A 26,521-nucleotide genomic window follows, 5' to 3' on the forward strand; every position below is an offset into this window, starting at 1 on the left:
TCTCACACCTGCCACACTTATCTCTGGCCTTTGTTCCAACCATCTGCCGGACCGGAGCACCTGGAGATGCCACAGGCAGAACGTGCGTACTCCACACAGACAGCACCTGGCCCGAAACATCACCCCGTCACCTATCCATGTTCTCCACAGATGCTGCCTGACCCGCTGAATTTCTCCAGCACTCTGTGAAACATCACCTATCCATGTTCTCCACAGATGCTGCCTGACCCGCTGAGTTACTCCAGCACTCTGTGAAACGTCACCTATCCATGTTCTCCAGAGATGCTGCCTGACCCGCTGAGTTACTCCAGCACTCTGTGAAACGTCACCTATCCATGTTCTCCAGAGATGCTGCCTGACCCGCTGAGTTACTCCAGCACTCTGTGAAACGTCACCTATCCATGTTCTCTATGCTTTTTATGTCCTATTGAGATTAGTTTAACTTGGCATCATGATCAGCACGGATATTGTATCACGGACATCTATTTATATAGCATCTCTCATAACCGCTTCAGGATGTCTCAAAACATATCTCCCATTGCCTGATGAAAGAGGGTAGAATAGGATTTGACCAGGGTGAGGCGAGGTGCACTGGAAAGCTGTTTTGTTGTGTGCTACCAAAGCAGCAGAGGTATACCATACCCTGCACCTGGACACTGTGGACAGCTTGATTATATTCATCTATATTCGGCCGATCTTCTCTGTGGATTGTCACCTTGTCGTGGTGGAGAAGCTTGTGTGGACCTGAGATCCTGAGAGCGATGCTGTCTGGAGCTATGCTCCTGGTAGGGCCACCCATGGCAGTAAGGTCGAGGGGGGGGGAGGTCTCTGACAAAGAGCAATCCAACCAAAACCTCAACAGTGGAACAGGCGGAGGAACGATGGCTGACCTTAGTGGAGCATCACAACGGCTGGGAAGGCGGATGAAGGCTGCAGCAGTAAAGGGTCTCCAGTCGTCTTGGACTCCATGCCACTGGATCTTGACCCAGATCTGTCAAGGACCGTGGGGTGGCTGTCTGTGCACCAGTCTCCCCACGTTAAACAAAGTCACGCACAGGCGTCCTCTATATAGGGAATAGCACCCTGGAGACACCCATGGTCAGGGTGCTTAAGAAGGGGGCCTAAGAAATTCGGTACACATCACAATAATAATCCTAAATATAAAACCTAAAACAATGCAATTCCTCATTCTGGCATTTCAGTGATCAGTGTAAGATCTTAGTCACTGTGTGATTTGAATTATTTTTATCTTGCCATTCTAGCTCAGGCTTCCAGAAGCAGTTTCAACCCCAAAATCAATTAAATGAATCCTTGAATTTCCCTGTAACCGCAGTCATTGGAGACCATCGCACTTATCCATCTTTAATTGGACTTTATTAGACTTTATCTTTCACAAAGTGTTATTCCCTCTATCATGTATCTGTACACTGTGGGCGGCTCGATTGTAATCACGTACAGTCTTTCCGCGGACTGGTTAGCGCGCAACAAAAAAGCTTTTCACTGTACCTCGGTACACGTGACAATGAACTAAACTTAAAAGTGAAAATAAACTAAGATTGAACCATTGAAAATACCACTGATATTTCTTGATTAGTGGGAGAGTCACGGACAAGAGGTCGAAGCCTCTAAAGGACGTTCTTCTAGGAAGGAGTTGAGGAGAAATTAATTTAGTCAGAGGGTGATGAATCTTTGGAATTCTTTGCCACAGAAGACAGTAGAAGCCAAAGATCTTATAGCGGAGCAAGATAGTCCACTCGACGAAAAAGACGTAGTACGGTCATGGGCAGAATCATGGGTAATTTAAGGCCCCATTTCCGTAACCGGCTTCGGTCTGCACACCAAAGATCCCATAGGATAATAGTGCGTAGACGGAAGCCGGTTACGGAAACATCCTCGTAAAAATAAAAGTTATTTGGTAAAACTCTTCTCCTCATTTTCAGAATTTTAATTTATAACACAAACTGTTCCCCCACAATGTTGATTACACTGCGAGTCGGGTCGGGTCGGGTCCGGTTACGGAAATGGATGAAAAAAGGCCCACATTCCGTTCCGTTGCGTACTACACGTCAGCCCATTGCATTTAGCAGGAGTAGTCTATCTTGCTCCGCTATAGGATCTTTCGCAGAAGCCAAGACAGTGGATATAGATAGATTCTTGATTAGTACGGATGTCAGGGGTTACGGGGAGCAGGCAGGAGAATTGGATTGAGAGGGAGAGATAGATCAGCCATGATTGAATGCTGGAATAGACGCTATGGACTGAATGGCCCCAATTCTGATCCGACTACTTATGAATTTATGATATCATCCATTCACCCTGTAGCTATCGGCTCTAACAGTGACCTTACCTTGTTTAGCCATTTCAAACCAGGTAATATATTCGAGTTTATTTGCTCTTCTAGCCACGGGCGCATTCGCATTCGCTCCACAGGCATCGCCACCTGGAATAAACGGGAACAAAATCAACTTCAGCAACCTCTCACTTTCACTATTAGTAATACAGCGTGGAAACAGGCCCTGCGGCCCAACGCCCACACCGACCAACATGTCCCATCTACCTCACCAAAGATCCTATAGCAAGCAAGATAGATCACTCGACGAAAAAGATGAAATTCGTACGTGACCAAGTGGGGTTTCTTCGGGTGCTCCGGTTTCCTCCCACATTCCAAAGACGTGCTGGTTTGTACGTTAATTGACATCGGTAAAACTGTAAATTGTCCGTAGTGTGTGTAGGATAGTGTTAGTGTACGGGGAACGCTGGTCGGCGAGGACTCGGTGGGCCTATCTACGTGCTGCATCTCTGAACGAAACTAAATAGGAATTTTTATTTCATTATAAAAAACAGTGTAACAAGATTAAATTTGAAAATGACAAAACTCAAGTGTGGTGTCCTGGGACTGCGTGTGAAATGTGGCAACAGGCTCATCAAATAAAATAAGGTTCTTGCCAAATACAATTGGAATTAATTTCTCATTCACTAACAGCCAAAGGCCCCATCTGGGTGAACAGAAGAGAGGAAAAATGTCCAGGTGCACAATGGTAGACTAATTGTAAGCTGTAGTTAAAAGTCACTTGTACTTCCTGTGTTGCAGGTAGAATGGGGATTGCTTTCACAAATGAGGAAAGAGATTCTGATCTCTGGAGATACAAAGTTCATAAATTCATTAGTTCGTAAGTGATAGGAGCAGAATTAGGCCATTCGGCCCATAAGCCCACTCCACCATTCAATCATGGTTGATCCACCTTTCCCTCCTAACCCCAGCAAGTGATGAAACCTTGAACATTGTTGCAGATTTACCGTCATTCACCTTGACTATCTGGAACATTTACCTCGGCCAAGCACTGCCAAGAATTAACTGTGGAGCAGAAAACCAAATGCAGGAGGAACTCGGTGGGTCAGGCGGCATCTGTGGAGGGAATGTTTGGTTTGCAGACACAGCGTGGAAATAGGCCCTTCGGTCCAGTGAGTCTGTGCCCGACATTGATCGTCCATTCAAACTAGTCCGATGTTATCCCACTTTCTCATCTACTCCCTACACACTAGGGACAATTTGCACAGGGCCAATTAGTCTACAAACCTGTACCTCTTTGGAGTGTGGGAGGAAACTGGAACACCCGGAGAAAACCCAAGCGGTCATGGGGAGAACGTACAAACTCCTTACAGACAGCACCAGTAGTCACGATGGAACCCGGGTCTCTGGCGCTGTGAGGCAGCAACTCTACCACTGCACCAACGTGCCACCCGACGGGGAAAACGTGCATACTCCACAAAGACAGCAACAGAGCTCAGGGTCGAACCTGGGTCTTTGGGGAATATGCGACGTTTCGGGTCGGGACCCTTCTTCAGACTGACAGCAAAATGTCAATGGTAATCGGTGTGAAGAAGGGTCCCGTCTCGAAACATCGCCTGTCCATTTCCTCTAGGGTTGCCAACTGTCCCGTATTAGCCGGGACATCCCGTATATTGGGCTACATTGGTTTGTCCCGTACGGGACCGCCCTAGTCCCGTATTTGACTGCTACAACTCGGGTCGAGGGGACTGTCGGGTCGGAGCGCTGGGTCCGGCCCCGCCTCACCCGGCCCGACGTAGTGCAGCCCATGGAGTGCAGCAGCAGCGCCTCGCCTGTGGCCCCGTCGGTTGGCAGCCCGGCCAGCTGTCCGACCTTCGGACCTTCGCTTACCGCCGACGCCACCACCTCTCCTTCTCATGGTTCATGAGTTGGATGCGGTGCCGGACTTTGCGTGCAGCAGAACACAAAGCCCAGCCGGCGGGCCAGCTGAGGAGTTTTGGCCCGGGACGCGCGACGTCGCACGCAATGTCCGGCGACTTGGCTTTGCGATCTGGCAGGCCTGGTCGGCGTGGACTCGGTGGGTTGAAGGGCCTGTTTCCGTGCTATAGTCTAATTTACTTTCGTTTAGAGATACAGAGCGGAAACAGGCCCTTCGGCCCACCTGGTCCGCGCTGACCTGCGATCCCCGCACATTAACACTATCCTACACCCACTAGGGACAATTTATACATTTTCAAAGCCTACATTAACCTACAAACCTGTGCGTCTTTGGAGTGTGGGACTAAACCGAAGATCTCGGAGAAAACCCAGGCAGGTCACGATTACAGACAGCGTTTGCACGGGGAGAACGTGCAAACGCTGCACAGACAGCACCCGTAGTCGGGATTGAACCCAGGTCTCCGGTGCTGCATTTGCTGTAAGGCAGCAACTCTACCGCTGCGCCAACTGTATCTCTAAACTAAACTAAAAAGCATTGCTATGATGGAAATCAAACAGCAGCAGAACCAAGCTCTTTTAACAGCCACATTTCCAACAAAAGACAACGTTGTTAGGTTTTCACTGTTCAAACACCCTGAACCAGGTGAGTTTTAGAATAGCATTCAATTCTGGCTCCACTCCCTTATATTGCACCTATTATTATAGGTCAAACAGACTACACCTTATATTTAGTTTTGAATCTTATCGTGGAAACAGTCTGTGTGTTTACTTAATGCCATGGTGATGATATTAAAACAGGAAATTGGTTTAATCTCCTCTAGTACCACTTTGTAACAAAAAACGAATGAAATATTCAGGCCTATTGCAAAATAAAATGAAGTGTAAAAAAGCACACCTCCTGTACAGATTCATGGGCCTGTCCCACTTACGCGACTTTTTCGGCGACTGCTGGCACCCTTCAAAGGTCGTTGCAGGTCGCTGAAATTTTTCAACATGTAGAACATCCAGCGGCGACCAGAAAGATGCTACGACTCTTTGGGCGACTGAGGAGACTACTCACGACTATACAGGCGACATGTCGCGGGGTGAAGCCTGTATGGTCGTGAGCAGTCGCCCAAAGAGTCATACCTTGTTCTGGTCCCCGATGGGTTTTCAACATGTTGAACATTTTCGGCGACCTGCAACGACCTATGACGGGTGCCGGCAGTCGGTGAAAATGTTGCGTAAGTGGGACAGGCCCTTTAGGGACAGTTTCTTCCCAGCTGATATCAGGCAACTGAACCATCCTATCAACAACCAGAGAGCAGTCCTGAGCTGCTATCTATCTACCTCATTGGAGACCCTCGGACTATCCTTGATTGGACTTTATCTTGCTCTGAACATTATTCACGTTATTCCCTTTTTCATGTATCTGTACACTGTAAATGGATCGATTGTAATCATGTATTGTCTTTCAGTTGACTGGTTAGCACACAACAAAATCTTTTCACTGTACCTCGGTACACGTGACAATAACCAAACTCATAAACTCTAGAAATTCCTCCTTGCCTCTTTCCTAAAAGAACATCCTTTTATTCTGAGGCTGCGATCTCTGGTCCTGGACCAGGGGATCGGCAACCTACGGCCCTCGAGCCGGATGCGGCCCATAACCCAAAATCATCCGGCCAGCAGACTCCCGTCATCTCCAGTACAAACCCGGGCCCGAGGCCGCGGTGCCCAGGCGCGGTGACACAAGGAGGCCTGCGCTGGCGGCTGCAGTGTCGGAGCCGCCGAGCGCCGAGGTCTGGCTGTACCTGCGCAAAGCCGCCGGCACCGCCGCGCACCTTCTGTGTCTGGGCTTCACTGTCGGGATCGGGGTTGTCAATAGGCTGGGGACGAGTGAGTGTGAGTATTTGAGTCACTACCTTCAGGACAGAGCCAAGGCAATGGTCCATAGGTGCGTCATGTTGGTGAGCGCCCATAACTAGGGGCCAGTGCTCCGGGTGGCGTCCTCGAAGGGCCGCGATCTATGTGAACACGTGATTTGATGCCTGCCATCCGGGGCGGGGTGGGGGCGGGATCCATGTGTACACGTGATAGATGTGGCCCGTCATCCCCTCACAGACATGCGTCCCGGCCCCTATTGCAGAACAAGGTTGCCCACCCCTGTCCTAGACTCTCGCACTTGTGGGAACATCCTCTCCACGTCCGCTCCATCCAAGCCTTTCACTATTCTACGCCCACAACCATGCTCTGTTGAAGTTCATTTCCAACAAATACCTTGTGGCAACTCCGCTCCTTGTCTGGCTCATTATATTAATCCGATTCACATCTGCAAATCGTACGCGCTCCACATTCCGAAACATCTCCCCCAAAATATTCCAAGAGGACTAGAATACAAAAACAGGGATGTGATGCCGAGGCTCAATAAGGCGCTGGTCAGGCCGCATTTGTAATATTGTGAGCAATTTTTCCCCCAATCATAGGAAGGATGTGCTGCCGCCAGAGAGGGTCCAGAGGAGGTTTACGAGAATGATCCCAGGAATGAGTGGGTTAACCTATGATGAGCGTTTGACGGCACTGGGCCTGTACTCGCTGGGGTTTAGAAGAATGAGGGGAGAACCTCATCAAAATGGACCGAATAGTGAAAGGCTTGGATAAAGTGGATGTGGAGAGGATGTTTCCACTGGTGGGAGAGTCTAGGACTCGAGGACACAGCTTCAGAATTAAAGGACGTTCCTTTAGGAAGGAGATGAGGAGGAATTTCTACAAAGGAGGAAAATTCTACAAAGGCCAGAAGTACAAGCCTTTGGATCTGCGGCCCAAGAAGACACGGGCCATGCGCTGGCGACTAAACAAGCACGAGGAGAGTATGAAGACGAAGAAACTGCAGAGGAAAGAGCGTCTGTACCCCATGCGCAAATACGATGTGAAAGCTTAAATGTTCACATACAGATCTCATTCAATTAAATTAAAAATTAGTCAGAGGGTGGTGAATCTGTGGAATTCATTGCCACAGAAGGCTGTGGAGGCCAAGTCAATGGATATTTTTAAGACAGAGGTAGATAGATTCTTGATTCATACGGGTGTCAGAGGCTACGGAGAGAAAGTAGGAGAATGGGGTTCGGAGGGAGAGATAGATCAGCCATGGTTGAATGGCGGAGTAGACTTGATGGGCCGCATGGCCAAATTCTGCTCCTATCACTTATGAACACAAAAATGGGTGGTTAATGGCAAGTCAATCTGAGACAGATGCTTTTCTTACCTGCAAGTTAAACGTGACCCTGTAGTCCGAACAGTTCCTGACTTGGAGTGGGTGACATACGGGATAAGGGCGACCTTCCTGTCAAATGTAGGGGTCCGTGTCTGTCCTGGAGAGTCGCTGTAAAGGTTAAGGAGAATCACATTGACGAGTAGAACATTGGAATTAGATTGGATTGGAATCTTCCAAACAATAATAGACAATAGACAATAGACAATAGGTGCAGGAGTAGGCCATTCAGCCCTTCGAGCCAGCACCACCATTCATGGCTGATCATCCACAATCAGTAGCCCGTTCCTGCCTTCTCCCCATATCCCCTGACTCCACTATCTTTAAGAGCCCTATCTAGCTCTCTCTTGAAAGTATCCAAAGAACCAGCCTCCACCACCCTCTGAGGCAGAGAATTCCACAGACTCGCAACTCTTTGTGAGAAAAAGTGTTTCCTCGTCTCCGTTCTAAATGGCTTACTGCTTATTCTTAAACTGTGGCCCCTGGTTCTGGACTCCCCCAACATCGGGAACATGTTTCCTGCCTCTAGCATGTCCAAGCCCTTAAAAATCTTATATGTGCCCCTCTCATCCTTCCAAACTCAATTACTGTATCCGCCGCTCCTGTATATCGGCGAGACCAAGCGCAGGCTCGGCAATCGTTTCGCTGAACACCTCCGCTCAGTCCGCCTAAACCTACCTAAACTCTTTAACTTCCCCTCCCATTCTCACGTTGACCTCTCTGTCCTGGGCCTCCTCCATTGTCAGAGTGAAGCGCAACGCAAATTGGAGGAACAGCACCTCATATCTCGCTTGGGTAGTTTACACCCCAGCGGTATGAACATTGACTTCTCTAGCCCTTGCTTTCCCCTCTCTCTCCATCCCTCCCCCTTCTCAGTTCTCCAACTAGTTTCACTGCCCTCCTGATTACATATTACCGATTGTCTGCCTCGTTGTCACCTTCCCCTCAGATCCATTCTACATTTTCCTTGACTTTCGTCCCCTTTGATGGCTCATTTTCACACCTCACCCTTCCATGTCTCTATGTTTCCCTCACCCCCTGACTCTCAGTCTGAAGAATGGTCTCGGCCCGAAACGTCACCCATTCCCCCTCTCCAGAGATGCTGCCTGTCCCGCTGAGTTACTCCAGCATTTTGTGTCAATCTTCAGTGTAAACCAGCATCTGCAGTCCCATCCTACATATTTTAACCAGAGCCAGTTGGTGACTGTACCACGTGCTTTTCTTCCATCTTTCCAAGTTGTGAATATTATTTATTAAACATGTAAATTGACGAATTATTTTTAATGGATTGCTTTGCTCATTTTTAACACCAGCTAAATTAAAGTATTTATTTATAGATTGGATGAGTGTGTCGGGTGCAGGCCACCGGAGGAAGTGATATAGGAATGGCCATAAAGATTTACGAGGATGTTGCCAGGACTCGAGGGCCCGAGCTGTACGGAAGAGGTTGAGCAGGCTGGGACTCTATTCCTTGGAGCGCAGGAATAGGGGTGTTCTTATAGAGGTGTATAAAATCATGAGAGGAATAGATCGGGTAGACGCACAGAGTCTCTCGCCCAGAGTGGGGGAATCAAGAACCTGGCAGCAGAGGTTTAAGGTGAGAGGAGAAAGATTTAATAGGAGGTTAATTCCCGGGATGGCGGGACAGTCATATGTTGATAGAATGGAGCGGCTGGGCTTGTACACTCTGGAATTTAGGAGGATGAGAGGAGATCTTATTGAAACATATAAGATTATTAAGGGTTTGGACACGCTAGAGGCAGGAAACATGTTCCCGATGTTGGGGGAGTCCAGAACAAGGGACCACAGTTTAAGAATAAGGGGTAGGCCATTTAGAACGGAGTTGAGGAAACACTTTTTCACACAGAGGGTTGTGAATCTTTGGAATTCTCTGCCTCAGAAGGCAGTGGAGGTCAATTCTCTGGATGCTTTCAAGAGAGAGTTAGATATAGCTCTTAAAGATAGCAGGGGTCAGATGATATGGGGAGAAGGCAGGAACGGGGTACTGATTGCGGATGATCAGCCATGATCACATTGAATGGCGGTGCTGGCTCGAAGAGCCAAATGGCCTACTCCTGCACCTATTGTCCATTGTCTATTGAACCCGAGGGATAACTTTTTTCTACAAAGGTTGGTGGGTGTATGGAATGAGCTGCCGGAGGAGGTAGTTGAGGCAAGTAATATCACAACATTTAAGAAACATTTAACAGTTGGGACTGTTTCCACACTGCATCACTCTACGACTCTAAAATAAATTATTTTTATCCGCTCAGTGGAAATGAATATCAAGCTTAGAATAGTATAGCCCAGGAACAGGTCCTTCGGCCCACAATGTCTGTGCCGAACATGATGTCGCTAATCTCCTCTACCTGCCTGTGACCCACATCCCTCCATTCTCTGCATATCCATGTCACCCATCTAAAGCCCCTAAATGCCACTATTGTATCTGCCTCCACCCCTGGCAGAGTATTGCAGGCACCCAACGCCCTTTGTGTAAAAAAAAAACTTGACCTTCATTTCTCCTTTAAACTTTGCCTCTCTCACCTTAAAGTCGTAATGCCATCGAGTCTTTGACATTTCCATCCTGGTTCTGACTGACTACCGTATCGACGCCTCTCAGGAATCCTCTAAACCAGAGGAGGTTTACAAGAATGATCCCAGGAATGAGTGGGTTGTCACTGTATGTCATGTTGTCACTTGCGGGTGGAGCACCAAGGCAAATTCCTTGTATGTGAATACTTGGCCAATAAACTTATTCATTCATTCATTCATTCATTCATTCATTCATTCATTCAATAGACAATAGGTGCAGGAATAGGCCATTCGGCCCTTCGAGCCAGCACAGCCATTCAATGTGATCATGGCTGATCATCCCCAATCAGTACCCCGTTCCTGTCTTCTCCACATATCCCCTGACTCCGCTATTTTTAAGAGCCCTCGTGAAAGCATCCAGAGAACCTGCCTCCACTGCCCTCTGGGGCAGAGAATTCATTCATTCATTCATATGGTGAGCATTTAAAGACACTGGGCCTGTACTCGCTGGAGTTTAGAAGGATGAGGGGAAACCTCATTGAAACGTACAGAATAGTGAAACCGCACACTAGCACCATCCCACACACTAGGGACAATTTGCAATTTTATTGAAGCCCACAAACCTGTACGTCTTTGGAGTGTGGGAGGAAACCGGAGCACCCGGAGTGGAGGCCAATGAGAGTTTTGATGCAGACATATAAAGAGATGATAGCAGTGGGGAGGGAATAGGGGGGGGGGAATAGCATGTTCCATAACCTCAGAATAAATGGACACTTTTAGAATGGAGGGGGAATTTCTTTAGCCAGAGGGCGGTGAATCTGTGGAATTCATTGCCACAGAAGGCTGTGGAGGCCAAGTCAATGGATATTTTTTAAGGTAGAGATAGATAGATTCTTGATTAGCATGGCTGGCAAGGGTTATGGGGAGAAGGCCGGAGAATGGGGTTGAGAGGGAAAGATAGATCAGCCATGATTGAATGGCGGAGTAGACTTGATGGGCCGAATGGCCTAATTCTGCTCCTATCACTTTTGACCTTCTGAAGCTCCGGAGAAAACGAAGGATGGACAACAAATGCCAGTATTGCGAGCAACAACTGCAACTTGTGGACTAATGAGTTAAGCATTAGAAATGCCGTCCTGTGTTTTAAGATCATGGGACAGGATCCAGGGAATCACCAGCACTGAAGATACATTGTTCACGACTAAAGAACTTCTAAAGTAGTTTTACAGACATGTTGCTTTTGTAGTGAACACATTTTTGAAGTGTTTCCAAGATTTTTCTTGTACGTGAAACTGTCCAATAACAATGACACAAGCAACTGTAGGTGCTGGAATCTTGAACAAAACACAAAGTGCTGGAGGAACTCAGCGGGTCAGGCAGCATCTTAGTTTCGTTTAGAGATGCAATGTTGGAAACAGGCCCTTTGGCCCAATTAGTCTGTGTCGACCTGATCACTATCACAGTTTGGCTTTCTTCCCAACCAATTGTTCAAGCGCTTTTGATTGCAACATGCGCCTTAATTTAGTTCAACAAAGAAACTGACAAGTTACTAAAGATATTAACCCACAAAATATTTCATATCTGAATATGATATTTGAATATCCCAAGAGTATCTGGAGAAGGGTTCTTGTTTTAGTTGTAGAGATCGTTCATGGAAACAGGCCATTCGGCCCACCGAGTCAGCGCCGACCAGCGATCGCAGCACACACTCGTTCTATCCCACACACAGATAATTTACAGAAGCCAATTAATCTACAACCCTGCACGTCTTTGGAAGTGGGAGAAACCGGAGCACCCGGAGAAAACCCACGCGGGTCACGGTGAGTACCTACAAACTCTGTACAGACAGCACCCGTACTCAGGATCGAATCAGAGGCCTGAGCCACTGAGTTCCTCCAGCACTTTGACTTTTGTCCCAAAACTGACGCAGGCAAACTAAATATTTAAATATTTTTGCCTTTATTTTGTAAAATCTCGCTCCAATTTCCCAGCTGCCGGACATCTTGTCAATATTAATTTTGAAACAATATAAAACAGACATGCCAAGGAGTCACACATTAAATGCCATTGTTTATCTTAGTTTAAAAATGCAGCTATTTGCACTTTTAAATATGAACTGCCCAGAAATTCAAATACTTAAGTCTCTTCGTGTTTAATCTTATTGTGTTCGTGTTAAATCTTATTGTGTATTGTGTGTTCTTTTTAATTATTTCGCTGCTGGCAAATTCATTTCACTGCACCTTCTGGGTGTAAGTGACGAATGAAATTGACTTTGACTTGTGTTCTTCATAACACTGCTATTTGCCAGCATCATAGAAGATAGAGCACAGAATGGTGTGGCACAAGAACAGGGCCTTGTACTTCTTCTTCTTTCGTGTCCATCATCCATGTTTCAAATGTTGGGCCAGGCTCTTGCACGGTGGGCAGCCTTCCCGTTTGCCACCGCTAGATCTTCCAGGCAGCATTGTTCACCAAGAAGTGGCCATCTTAGTAAAGGGGCTGTCCCATTTGGGGCACCTAATTGGCGAGTTTAGAAGAGTTTGAAAAAATGACATGTTGAAGACCGTCTTCGACTATGCTTGGAGGATGTGGAATCGATATGGGTAGAGTTGCGAAACACTAAGGGGCAGAAAACGCTAGTGGGAGTTGTGTACAAGCCACCTAACAGTAGTAGTGGAGTTGGGGATGGCATCGAACAGGAAATTAGAAATGCGTGCAACAAAGGTAAAACAGTTATAATGGGTGACTTCAAACTACATATAGATTGGGTGAATCAAATTGGCAGGGGTGCTGAGGAAGAGGATTTCTTGGAATGTATGCGGGATAGTTTTCTAAACCAACATGTAGAGGAACCAACGAGAGAGCAGGCTATTCTAGACTGGGTATTGAGTAATGAGGAAGGGTTAGTTAGCAGTCTTGTTGTGTGTGGCCCCTTGGGCAAGAGTGACCATAATATGGTTGAGTTCTTCATTAGGATGGAGAGTGACATTGTTAATTCGGAAGCAAGGGTCCTGAACTTAAAGAAAGGTAACTTTGAGGGTATGAGACGTGAATTGGCCAAGATAAATTGGCAATTGATTCTTAAAGGGTTGTCGGTGGATATGCAATGGAAGGCATTTAAAGACTGCATGGATGAACTACAACAATTGTTCATCCCAGTTTGGCAAAAGAATAAATCAGGGAAGGTAGTGCATCCGTGGATAACAAGAGAAATCAGGGATAGTATCAAAACAAAAGATGAAGCATACAAATTAGCCAGAAAAAGCAGCCTACCAGAGGACTGGGAGAAATTCAGAGCAGCAGAGGAGGACAAAAGGATTAATTAGGAAAGGGAAAATAGTCTATGACAGAAAACTGGCAGGGAACATAAAAACTGACTGCAAAAGTTTTTATAGATATGTGAAGAGAAAAAGATTAGTTAAAACAAATGTAGGTCCCTTGCAGTCAGAAACAGGTGAATTGATCATGGGGAACAAAGACATGGCAGACCAATTGAATAACTACTTTGGTTCTGTCTTCACTAAGGAAGACATAAATAATCTGCCGGAAATAGCAGGGGACCGGGGGTCAAATGAGATGGAGGAACTGAGTGAAATCCAGGTTAGCCGGGAAGTGGTGTTAGGTAAATAGAATGGATTAAAGGCCGATAAATCCCCAGGGCCAGATAGGCTGCATCCCAGAGTATTTAAGGAAGTAGCTGCAGAAATAGTGGATGCATTAGTGATTATTTTTCAAAATTCCTTAGATTCTGGAGTAGTTCCTGAGGATTGGAGGGTAGCTAATGTAACCCTACTTTTTAAAAAGGGAGGGAGAGAGAAAACGGGGAATTACAGACCAGTTAGTCTAACATCGGTAGTGGGGAAACTGCTAGAATCAGTTATTAAAGATGGGATAGCAGCACATTTGGAAAGTGGTGAAATCATTGGACAAAGTCAGCATGGATTTATGAAAGGTAAATCATGTCTGACGAATCTTATATAATTTTTCGAGGATGTAACTAGTAGAGTGGATAAGGGAGAACCAGTGGATGTGTTATATCTGGACTTTCAGAAGGCTTTCGACAAGGTCCCACATAAGAGATTTGTATACAAACTTAAAGCACACGGTATTGGGGGTTCAGTATTGATGTGGATAGAGAACTGGCTGGCAGACAGGAAGCAAAGAGTAGGAGTAAACGGGTCCTTTTCACAATGGCATGCAGTGACTAGTGGGGTACCGCAAGGCTCAGTGCTGGGACCCCAGCTATTTACAATATGTATTAATGATTTAGACGAGGGAATTGAATGCAACATCTCCAAGTTTGCGGATGACACGAAGCTGGGGGGCAGTGTTAGCTGTGAGGAGGATGCTAGGAGGCTGCAAGGAGGAGCTTGGATAGGCTGGGTGAGTGGGCAAATGCATGGCACATGTAGTATAATGTGGATAAATGTGAGGTTATCCATTTTGGTGGCAAAAACAGGAAAGTAGGCTATTATCTGAATGGTGGCCGATTAGGAAAAGCGAAGATGCAACGAGACCTGGGTGTCATGGTACACCAGTCATTGAAAGTAGGCAAATGGTATGTTAGCATTCATAGCAAAAGGATTTGAGTATAAGAGCAGGGAGGTTCTACTGCAGGTGTACAGGGTCTTGGTGAAACCACACCTGGAGTATTGCGTACAGTTTTGGTCTCCTAATCTGAGGAAAGACATTCTTGCCATAGAGGGAGTACAGAGAAGGTTCACCAGACTGATTCCTGGGATGTCAGGACTTTCCATGAAGAAAGACTGGATAGACTCAGCTTGTACACGCTAGAATTTAGAAGATTGAGGGGGGATCTTATAGAAACTTACAAAATTCTTAAGGGGTTGGACAGGCTAGATGCAGGAAGATTATTCCTGATGTTGGTGAAGTCCAGAACAAGGGGTCACAGTTTAAGGATAAGGGGGAAGTCTTTTAGGACCGAGATGAGAAAAACATTTTTCACACAGAGAGTGGTGAATCTCTGGAATTCTCTGCCACAGAAGGTAGTTGAGGCCAGTTCATTGGCTATACTTAAGAGGGAGTTAGATGTGGCCCTTGTGGCTAAAGGGATCAGGGGGTATGGAGAGAAGGCAGGTACAGGATACTGAGTTGGATGATCAGCCATGATCATATTGAATGGCGGTGCAGACTCGAAGGGCCGAATGGCCTACTCCTGCACCTATTTTCTATGTTTCTATGTTTCTAAGACCAGCTTCGACTAGCGACGACTAACTTCGGGAAAATCGGACACCGAATAGTGGAGAGTGAAGAAGACCACATTCGATCTCCTTCGACTTCCCTTCAACTAAGATGAAGACTATCTAAGACTACCTTTGACTACCCTCGATTACCTACGACTAACATGCCGACCTACTACGACTATTTTTTCCATGGCGACCTTTTTTTACTCGAGGGCATTTTTTAACATATTGGAAAAAAACGCCGCGACGTAGCTGAGGCCTCGAGTAGGCGGAGACCACTCTCGAGCATGAAGGAGAGTTACGAAGACCTCCTACGACCTCGTGTCGACCATGCTGCGAATATGAGTCGAGGGCAAACTCGCCAGAACTCGCGGATTAGGTCGCCCAAGTGGGACAGGCCCTTAAGTGTGGCACGGATTGTACAGATGTTCCACATTCACATTCTGTATCTGCCACATCTGCATAGCCCCCATTTGCTCATGTTGGTCTTGCAGCGGCCCATCCCGGTAGGAAGCCTGTTGAGGGACTTCCAGTCACACCAGTGACCAGGTGCTAGCTGTCCCTTGGTTGGGATTGGCATCTTTACGCGCTGGTGGTTTTCACTGCGTTTCTTTTCCCACAAGGCCAATCTGGTTCCTTGAGGATTCTGTCACCAGATAAAAGCTGTCCAGGGTCTGAGATCCCCAGAGGAGCATGGGTGAAGCTCAACAGACTTGGTACTGGAGTTGCGCGTTTCAATGCCAGCGTGTGGAGATAGATGGGGGGCTCCGCCAGAGCCCAGCCTGTGAATGCGGAGCAGAACAACAGACGGCCAACCATGTCATCTCTGGGTGCCCGCTCTACCACCCACCAAATGGAGCTCAGGGCCCGGCAGACATTGACGCAGAGACAACAACCTGGCTGCTCAACACCCGGCTTGAGATCTAACTATTCCTTTGGTGTATTTATGTTTCATTCGCAAGAAGAAGAAGAAGACTGTGACAGTGGCTGGACTGTGTGAAGGAGGCTCCTCCTCGACATCAGCCATTTTGGGGCTGAGTGCTGGGAATGACAGGAATGGCGGGTGTCCCCAACTTGCCTGCTACGTTCAGTTCTACTGGCAACTGATCTGCGTATTCCTGGTGGAGCAATACCAATATTCAGTCTGAAGAAGGGTCTCGACCCGAAACATTACCCATTCCTTTGGGGTGGGAGATTGGAACCTTCACGTGGTCCGCCCTGTTTCGACGAATGCAATCAACCCGGCGTGCACAATCAAATAAGATCAAATAGAACAAGTTGTCCTACAACTTTAGGCTGTGCATGCTATGCGCAAGAAGAAGAGAAGACCTATTCCTTCTCTCCAGAGATGTTGCCTGTCCGGCTGAGTTACTCCAGCATTTCGAGTTTATCTTTGGTGTAAACCAGCATCTGCAGTTCCTTCCTCCACCCTCCTTATAGCTAATGCCATCTGATCTGGGCGGCAATCTGGTAAAACTCGTCTCCAAATCCTTCACATCCTTCCTAGAATGGAGCGATCAGAACTGCACCCAATCCTCCAAATGCGGCCTAACCAAGGTCCTATAGAGCCGCATCGTGGCTTCCTGATTCTTATAATCAATGCAGCCCCGACCTATGCAACCAAGCAAACCACGCTCCTCTTTCCCCACTCTATCTACTTGTGTTGCCACTTTCAGGGAGCTATGGACTTGGACGCAATGATTCAACCTTTAACCTTCCTTAACTTTATTCTTGTTTAGTACTGTATCTGGGGTTATGGGGAGAAGGCAGGAGAATGGGGTTAAGAGGGAAAGATAGATCGGCCATGATTGAATGGCGGAGTAGACTTGATGGGCTGAATGGCCTAATTCTACTCCTATCATTTATGGACATGAACATAACAGCAGAGGCTGTTGGTTTGGGGAATAAATACATCAGAGTGGACTTATATAGACAATAGACAATAGGTGCAGGAGTAGGCCATTCGGCCCTTTGAGCCAACACCGCCGTTCAAACGGATTCGGCCTAACTTGTCCGACCAACTGCCGACCAAGATGCCCCATCTAAGGTAGTCCCATTTGCTCGCATTTGGTCCATATCCCTCTAAACCTTTCCTATCCATGTACCTGTCCAAATGTATTTTTAATGCACCTGCCTGAACTACCTGCTCTGGCAGCTTGTTCCATATATCCATCATCATCTGTGTAAAAAAAGTTGCCTCCAGGTTCCCACTAAATCTGAACAAGGTGCCATAGAGTCATAATCATATAGCATGGAAACATGCCCAACTTTCCCACACCAACCAACATGTCCTATCTACACTAGTCCCACCTACCAGCGTTTGGACCATATCCCTCGAAACCTTTTTTGCCCCACAATTCTGTTCCCTTCTCATTGTAACCTGTGTCCTCATGATCTTGATTCCCCTAGATTGGGTAAAATATTCCGTGCGTACACCCTACCTATTCCCCTTTATGTTTGTACGCACTTCTACAGTTGACACAGAGTGCTGGAGTAACTCAGCGGGTCAGGCAGCATCTCCGGAGAACATGGACGGGTGACGTTTCGGGTTGAAGGAAGTTGTTAACCTCATGCAGCAGGGTATTTATAATTCAAGGCTTACAGATGTTTTATAGTTTAGATGTTGTTTTAATTATTAGATTAGATTAGATTAGTACAGCACAGGGAAAGACAATACGACCCACAATGTCAGTGCAATGCTAAACAATAGACAATAGACAATAGGTGCAGGAGTAGGCCATTCGGCCCTTCGAGCCAACACTGCCATTCAATGTGATCATGGCTGATCATCCCCAATCAGTACCCCGTTCCTGCCTTCTATCTCCTGACTCCGCTATCTTTAAGAGCCCTATCTAGCTCTCTCTTGAAAGTATCCAGAGAACCGGCCTCCACCGCCCTCTGAGGCAGAGAATTCCACAGACTCACAACTCTCTGTGTGAAAAAGTGCTTCCTCATCTCCGTTCTAAATGGCTTACCCCTTATTCTTAAACTGTGGCCCCTGGTTCTGGACTCCCCCAACATCGGGAACATGTTTCCTACCTCTAGCGTGTCCAAACCCTTAACAATCTTATATGTTTCAATAAGATATCCTCTCATCCTTCTAAACTCCAGAGTGTACAAGCCCAGCCGCTCCAATCTATCGACATATGACAGTCCTGCCATCCCGGGAATTAACCTGGTGAACCTACGCTGCACTCCCTCAAAAGCAAGAATGTCCTTCATCAAATTTGGAGACCAAAACTGCACACAATACTCCAGATGTGGTCTCACTAGGGCCCTGCACAACTGTAGAAGGACCTCTTTGCTCCTATACTTAACTCCTCTTGTTATGAAGGCCAACATTCCATTCGCTTTCGTCACTGCCTGCTGTACCTGCATGCTTACTTTCATTGACTGATGAAATGATTAAGGCCGCAAGGTGGCGCAGCGGTAGAGTCGCCGCCTCACAGCGCCAGAGACCCGGGTTCCATCCTGACTACGCCAGCTGTCTGTATGGAGTTTGTACCTTCTCCCTGTGACCTGCGTGGGTTTTCTCCGGGTGCTCCCGTTTCCTCCCACACTCCAAATATGTACAGGCTTGTAGGTTACTTGGCTTGGTATATTTGTCAACTGTACACAGTGGGTAAGGATAGTGTTAGTGTGCGGGGATCGCTGGTCGGCATGGACTCGATGGGCCGTATCTCTACACCAGCTCCAGGTTCTTCCCACACCCCAAAGACGTGCAGGTTTGTAGGTTATTTGGCTTTGGTAAGAATTGTAAAAAAGTCCCTCGTGCTTAGGAACGTCAAAATATACATGGATCGCTGATCGGCGCAGACTCGGTGGGCGGGGGGGGGGGTGGGGGCAGGGGGCTGTTTCTGCGTTGTATCTCTAAACTAAACTAAACTAGTTTAGTTTCTTGTACACGCTAGAATTTAGAAGATTGAGGGGGGATCTTATAGAAACTTACAAAATTCTTAAGGGGTTGGACAGGCTAGATGCAGGAAGATTGTTCCCGATGTTGGGGAAGTCCAGAACAAGGGGTCACAGTTTAAGGATAAGAGTCTTTTAGGACCGAGATGAGAAAATCATTTTCTACACAGAGAGTGGTGAATCTGTGGAATTCTCTGCCACTGAAGGTAGTTGAGGCCAGTTCATTGGCTAGATTTAAGAGGGAGTTAGATGTGGCCCTTGTGGCTAAAGGGATCAGGAGGTATGGAGAGAAGGCAGGTATGGGATATTGATTTGGATGATCAGCCATGATCATATTGAATGGCGGTGCAGGCTCGAAGGGCCGAATGGCCTATTCCTGCACCTATTTCCTATGTTTCTAGTCTGAACTAAACTGAACTCAGCAAGATGTCAAGTTAAACTGATCTCCACTGCCTGCATGTGAACCATATCCTTCCATTCCTTACATACGATACTGTTCTATCTTCTATCTAAATATGGTTTGCCATGTCCTGTTGAAGGGTGTATTTTTTTTTTTTAAATGCTTAGCTGGAGCCCTGAAATATAAACAGAGACTGCAGGAAACACAATGCAGATCTTCCAATACAGAGCTTGGAACAGTACAGTGCAGGAACAGGCCCTTCGTCCCACAATGCTTGAGCTGCACATGGTGCCAAGTTAAGGGCCTGTCCCACTTGGCGATTTTTTCAGCGACTGCCGGCATCATTGACCAACATATCAGGTCACCGAAAAAGTCGCGGCGTGATGACGTATTGACGCGCAGTGTTTCCTCAAGTGTCGCAACGTATTTTTGGTCGCCGCTGGATTTTGAAATGTTCAAAATCTTTTGGCGACCCTGATATGACGCCGGCAGTCGCCGAAAAAAATCGGCAAGTGGGACTGGCCCTTTAAACTATTCTTATCTGCCTGCACGTGATCCATATCCCTCCATTCCCCGCATATCCTTGTGTCTATCTAAAAGCCTCTTAAACGCCACTATCGTATCTGCCTCCACCACCACCCCTGGCAGCGCGTTCAAGGCACCCACTACCTCTGACACATAAAAATTGGACATCCCGCAAATCTCCTTTAAACTTTGCCTCTATCACCTTAAGTAAGGTCATAAGGTAATCGGGAATAGGAGCGGAATTCGCCATTCGGCCCATCAAGTCCACTCCGCCATTCAATTATGGCTGATCCATCTCTTCCTCCCAGCCCCATTCTCCTGCCTTCTCCCCATAACCTCTGACACCCAATACTAATCAAGAATCTATCTATCACTGCCTAAAAAATATCCATTGACTTGACCTCCACAGTCCCTGTGGCAATGAATTCCACAGATTCACCACCCTCTTACTAAAGAAATTCCTTTTCATCTCCTTCTTAAAGGAATGTACTTTAATTCTGAGGCTACGACCTCTGGTCCGAGACTCTGCCACTAGTGGAAACATCCTCTCCATGTCCACTCTTTCCAGGCCTATGGCTATGTTATGGCTGTGGCTATGGATGAATGCTATGGCCTTTAGAAATCTCCCCCATGAGGGAAAGGTGTGAACCAATAAAATCACAAAACATTGCACATGTAATACTGGAATCTAGGAGGTGAGCCAATATATCAACCATTGAGGGTAAAATTATTGAATACGACACCAATATGATCTCAATGCAACCTCATCTATTGCATTTGCTGCTCTCGGTGTCAGCTGCTCTACATCGGTGAGACCAAGCGTAAGTTTGGAGATCACTTCGCCCAACACCTCCCCTCAGTTCACACTAACCAACCTGATCTTCTGGGTGACCCAGCACTTCAACTCCCCCTCACATTCCCAATCCGACCTTTCTGTCCTGGGCCTCCTCCATGGCCAGATTGAGTCCCACCGTAAATTGGAGGATCAGCACCTCATATTCCGCTTGGGCAGTTTACACCCCAGCGGTATGAACATTGACTTCTCCAATTTCAGGTAGTCCTTTCTCCCTCCTTCCCCTCCCCTTCACAGCTCTCCCACAGCCCACTGTCTCCAACTCTCCCTTTCTTCTTCCCGCTCCCCCCCCCCCCCCCACCCCCACATCAGTCTGATGAAGGGTCTCGACCCGAAACGTCACCTATTAATTCGGACCATAGATGCTGCCTCACCCGCTGAGTTTCTCCAGCATTTTTGTCTACCAATATGATCTTGTATTTAAATAGCAGTGTGAACACAGTGCTTCATAGGTGTGTTATCAAGCTGAATGTGACCTAGAGACATTCAAGAACAAGCTAGGTGTTAAAGATTCAATGATACCTGAATGTATCTAGGTGCAGTGAAATGCTTTATATGGCATACAACCAGATAAAATCGTACAGCAGACCTCACCTACTGCACAAGAGTCGCCATATATCTGACACCGACAAAGCTACAAATGTTCACTGAACAGTCCTATCTACTGCCTATCCCCACACCTTGCAACAAACACCCCTCCACACCCGCCTGGTCCCCGCCTCATTCTCTGCGGCCCCCGACAGTTTCTCTCGACGGCCCCCTCCTCCATTAAGAATGAGGTCTTAAATTCGGAAAGAGACTCCGTAGTTCAGGAAGGGGCTCCAGAACTTGGCTTCTCGGAGGAGCGTTTGGCATTTGCATTCCCCGAGGAAAGCAGGCGTGGATTGTATACAAAGGATTGTTAAACTTGGAGCCGGTGTGAGGTTTGGGAGATTAGGGTTGAACATGACTTGGTGTTACTTCGGACAGAGGCAGCATCTGAAACCTTTTTATCCCCCCAGGGAGGAAATGCCCGACACTGGAGAGCATGGTTATAAGGTGAGAAGGGGAAAGTTTAACGGAGATGTGCGGGGCAAGATTTTTTACACAGAGGGTGTGGTTAATACAGAGCAAGAATTCCCTTCAAATAGAAGAAACCTTTTTTCACCCAGGGTGGAAATGTCTCTAGGTGAGAGAGCAGAGCTTTAAGGTGAGAGGGGCGAAGTTTAAAGGAGATGTGTGGTCATAAATTCATAAGGTCATAAGTGATAGGAGTAGAATTAGGTCATTCGGCCCATTGAGTCCACCCCGCCATTCAAACATGGCTGGTCTATCTCTCCCTCCTAACCCCATTCTCCCGCATTCTCCCCGGAACACCTGACATCTGCACTAATCAAGAAGTTACCGTTTTCATGAGCGGTGCTTGTTGTGAGGAATGTCAATAGACAATAGGTGCAGGAGTAGGCCATTGAGCCAGCACCGCCATTCAATGTGATCATGGCTGATCATCCACAATCAGTACCCCGTTCCTGCCTTCTCCCCATATCCCTGGACTCCGCTATCTTCAGGAGCCCTATCTAGCTCTCTTTTGAAAGTATGTGGGGTTAATGTTTTACACAGGTGGGTGCCTGGAACGCGCTGCCAGGGGTGGTGGTGAAGCAGATATGATAGTGGCATTTGAGAGGCTTTTGGATAGGCACATTCATATGCAAGGAAAGGGTGGCACGGTGGCACAGCGTTAGAGTTGCTGCCTTACAGCGCCAGAGACCAGTGTGCAATCCTGACTATGGGTGCTGTCTGGACAGAGTTTGCACGTTCTCCCTGTGGCCGCGTGGGTTTTCTCCGAGACCTTTGGTTTCCTCCCACTCTCCAAAGACATAGAAAATAGGTGCAGGAGTAGGCCATTCAGCCCTTCGAGCCTGCACCGCCATTCAATATGATCATGGCTGATCATCCAACTCAGTATCCTGTACCTGCCTTCTCTCCATACCCCCTGATTCCTTTAGCCACAAGGGTCACATCTAACTCCCTCTTAAATATAGCCAATGAACTGGCCTCAACTACCTTCTGTGGCAGAGAATTCCACTGATTCACCACTCTCTGTGTGAAAAATGTTTTTCTCATCTCGGTCCTAAAAGACTTTCCCCTTATCCTTAAACTGTGACCCCTTGTTCTAGACTTCCCCAACATCAGGAACAATCTTCCTGCATCTAGCCTGTCCAACCCCTTAAGAATTTTCTAAGTTCCTAATCTTCTAAATTCTAGCGAGTACAAGCCGAGTCTATCCAGTCTTTCTTCATATGAAAGTCCTGCCATCCCAGGAATCAGTCTGGTGAACCTTCTCTATACTCCCTCTATGGCAAGAATGTCTTTCCTCAGATTAGGAGACCAAAACTGTACGCAATACACCAGGTGTGGTCTCACCAAGACCCTGTACAACATTATATATGAACATTCATTGATGGTTGTTTACATTTATATTTAACAATTTAAATTGAAGTCCCTGTTCCTATACTCAAATCCTTTTGCTATGACTGCTAACATACCATTCGCTTTCTTCACTGCCTGCTGCACCTGCATGCCCACTTTCAATGACATACAGGTTTGTAGGTTAATTGGCTTGGTGGCTGTGTACATTGTCTCTAGTGTGTGTAGGATGGTGTGCGGGGATCGCGGGTCGATGCGGACTTGGTTGGCCTAAGGGCTTCTAATAAAAATATTATTTAAATGTTTTTATTTTTTTTTAAAAGAACCTTTTCAGAACTTTAGAATCCACATAAAAGTAATCATTGTCTATTATTGATGCTATATTAACAAATTGGGTGACAATGTAGTTAACATTGTCTGTAATTTTGCAGCTGACTCCTAAATCAGTGGTATAGTGGACAGTGTAGAAGCCTATGTAAGTTTGCAAAATGAAACGGGGTGGCACGGTGGAGCAGCGGTAGAGTTGCTGCCTCACAGCGCCAGAGACCCGGGTTCTATCCTGACTACGGGTGCTGTCTGCACGGAGTTTGTACGTTCTCCCCGTGGGTTTTCCCCGGGTGCTCCGGTTTCCAGCCGCACTCCAACGACGTACAGATTTGTCAGTTAAACGACTTCTGTAAATTGTCCCTCGTGTGTAGGATAGAACTAGTGTAAAGGGGATCGCTGGTCGATGCAGACTCGGTGGGCCAAAGAGCCTATTTCCGCGCTGTATCTCTAAACCAAAATCTAAACTAAACAGGAGGTAGTGGGTATACAGAACGAGCTGCCAGAGGAAGGTGGATTAGACAATACAAGATTACAATCGATCCATTCACAGTGTACAGTGTACAGATAAGAGAATAATGTTTAGTGCAAGGTAAAGCCAGATCAAGGATAGTCCGAGGGTCACCAAATGAGGTAGATAGTAGTACAGCACTGCTCTTTAGTTGTGGTTGGATGGTTCAGTTGCCTGATAACAGGCCGGTTCTCTGGATACTTTCATGAGAGAGCTAGATAGAGCTCTTAAAGATAATGGAGTCAGGGGATATGGGGAGAAGGCAGGAACGGGGTACTGATAGGGGATGATCAGCCATGATCACATTGAATGGCGGCGCTGGCTCGAAGGGCCGAATGGCCTACTCCTGCACCTATTGTCTATTGTCTATAACAGCTGGGAAGAAACTGTCCCTGAATCTGGACCCCATCCCTTCTCTCCAGAGATGCTGCCTGACCCGCTGAGTTACTCCAGCTGTGTCTGTCTTCTGTGTAAACCAGCACCTGCAGTTCCTTCCTACACACTGTGTTGCACTTTTGTTCGATGTTTGCATTTTTCTTTCTGGCGTGGAGGTCTCAACACTTACAAACAAGCTGCACTCTGAACAAGATGATCTAATTTTAAAAAAAAATTTCGCACTTAAAATTTGATTGATAAAAACGAAATCAGATTCCTGCATGTCGGCATTTCCCTAAGCGAGCCCTCTTGACAACATTGACATGTTTTTTTGCAGCAGATATAATTCTGGGAATTATGTAACGAAACCCGCCCCCTGACATGGGCTACAGGAGGCGCCAGGCACCCAATCCCTGCCGCCCCATTGGCTACCCACACCGTCAATCACAAATCCCGGCACCCCCATTGGCTGGCGGCCTGGCCTAAAGCCCGCCCACATCTCTTGCAGAAGGCGGAAGCAAATTCACTAAAAAAAAACATGATTCAACCCAAATAAAAAGTTAAAATCCCCCCCCCCAAAATAAATTGCTGCTGCACCCCACTTTTGTTGTTGTTGCTGCAATGCAAATAGATCTACGCACCTTATATGCAGAATCTATTTCTAGATTTACATCAGGTTTAAGAGAATGTAGTCCTATAAATATATCTTGACGCAACTCTAGTGCAATGTAAAGCATCTTTACATACTTCACTCTCTGGTCGTTTAATACGGCCCCATTTATAATCTTATCATTATCAATATTCTATGTGGTGTCTGTGCACAAACTGAGACGCAATAAACCCGAAAATGTCATCGCCCCTCCATGTTTCAATCCACATACTTCATATATATGTATATATATATATGCACACACACAAATATATATTTCAACCGTACAACCTTCAACTCGTGTCCTATATCACACTAACCCGACTCTACCAGTTTAGTTACGGGCGATACCTTGTTGTCTCATTTTTAATCCTCTAAACTCCCTAAATAATCCACCATTATTTTGTTGAAAGGGGGGGGGGGGGGGGTAGAGAGGAGAAAAAAAACATGTTGCGTGATCGGCAATCGTCCAAGTTCCACATTAATGAACAGCAAGTTGTTTTGCGTAAGTGTTTGTGCTAAAAACGAAACTAAAACTACAAGACAAAAAAAATATCCGCGCAAAAGTTAGAAGCACTTTTCCTTTTACTTTTGCAGAGGCGCTGACCCGTCAGGTTTTTTTTTTAAGGAACAACAATCATTTCTTATCTCTGCTATAATCGTATATATATAGAGATTTTTTCAAAATAAAATTGAATGCATTCCGTATTTTTTGGCTCGTTACCTCCAAGTGCCCACTTCCAAATGAGTCCCGGGCTCTAATACAGTCCAAAGGGAAAGCGCAAGTCGCCACTCCTGTCACTTGCAAAATTAGAACGAAAGTAAAAGAAGAGGGCCGGGAGACTGGAAATTTCCCCCCGCTTGCTGATTTGTTTTCTTGTTTCTTCCTCTGCATTTACACCATCGCCTGGGCGGGACCCAGCTCACTGACTGCGGAAGTCTTTCGCAAACTTTCATTGGTCTCTCCCGCAAATTCATTTTCAGTTTTCACTTCCCTGTTCGCCGGCAGGCGAGGGAGTGAAAGACGGTGCTCCAAGCCCCGTCGCCTGCTTGTGCTTCCCCTTAGATAGACACAAAAGTAACTCAGCGAGACAGACAGTATCTCTGTAGAGGAGGAATATATATATATATATATAGGGTGTGGCGTTTCGGGACGAGACCCGTCTTCTTCGGGCTGATCATTTTGTGTCTATCTTCGGTTTCATTCCATGCAGCCCGTCAGTCTGCACTTCCTCCTCCTCCTCCGACGACGCGCATTTCGTCAGCTCTCTCCCGTCAGTTTCGCCCATGTAACAATATCACAGCGAAGAGATGCTGCTGTCTGTCGAGCCGGAAAGGGCGCAGAGAGGATT

General features: G+C 46.8%; 1 protein-coding gene across 2 annotated transcripts in view; it reads right to left on the bottom strand.

Annotated features, from left to right (window-relative positions):
• The window catches only part of irf2 (interferon regulatory factor 2), a 48,795-nt gene extending 22,488 nt beyond the window's left edge, over nucleotides 1–26,307 (bottom strand). Inside the window, exons 1-3 of one of the 2 annotated variants that reach the window (XM_033018536.1) lie at nucleotides 25,894–26,305; nucleotides 7,473–7,589; nucleotides 2,348–2,440 (exon numbers count right to left, since the gene is read on the bottom strand). In XM_033018536.1, the coding sequence (XP_032874427.1) occupies nucleotides 2,348–2,434 (87 nt within the window). In that variant the 5' untranslated portion in view covers nucleotides 2,435–2,440; nucleotides 7,473–7,589; nucleotides 25,894–26,305. Of the gene's footprint in view, nucleotides 1–2,347; nucleotides 2,441–7,472; nucleotides 7,590–25,893 lie in introns of both variants that reach the window. The other variant, XM_033018537.1, reaches the window with a different exon arrangement.
• Nucleotides 26,308–26,521: the final 214 nt, after the last annotated feature.

This window comes from Amblyraja radiata, chromosome 3 (assembly GCF_010909765.2).
Source record: "Amblyraja radiata isolate CabotCenter1 chromosome 3, sAmbRad1.1.pri, whole genome shotgun sequence".
Classification (NCBI taxonomy): domain Eukaryota; kingdom Metazoa; phylum Chordata; class Chondrichthyes; order Rajiformes; family Rajidae; genus Amblyraja; species Amblyraja radiata.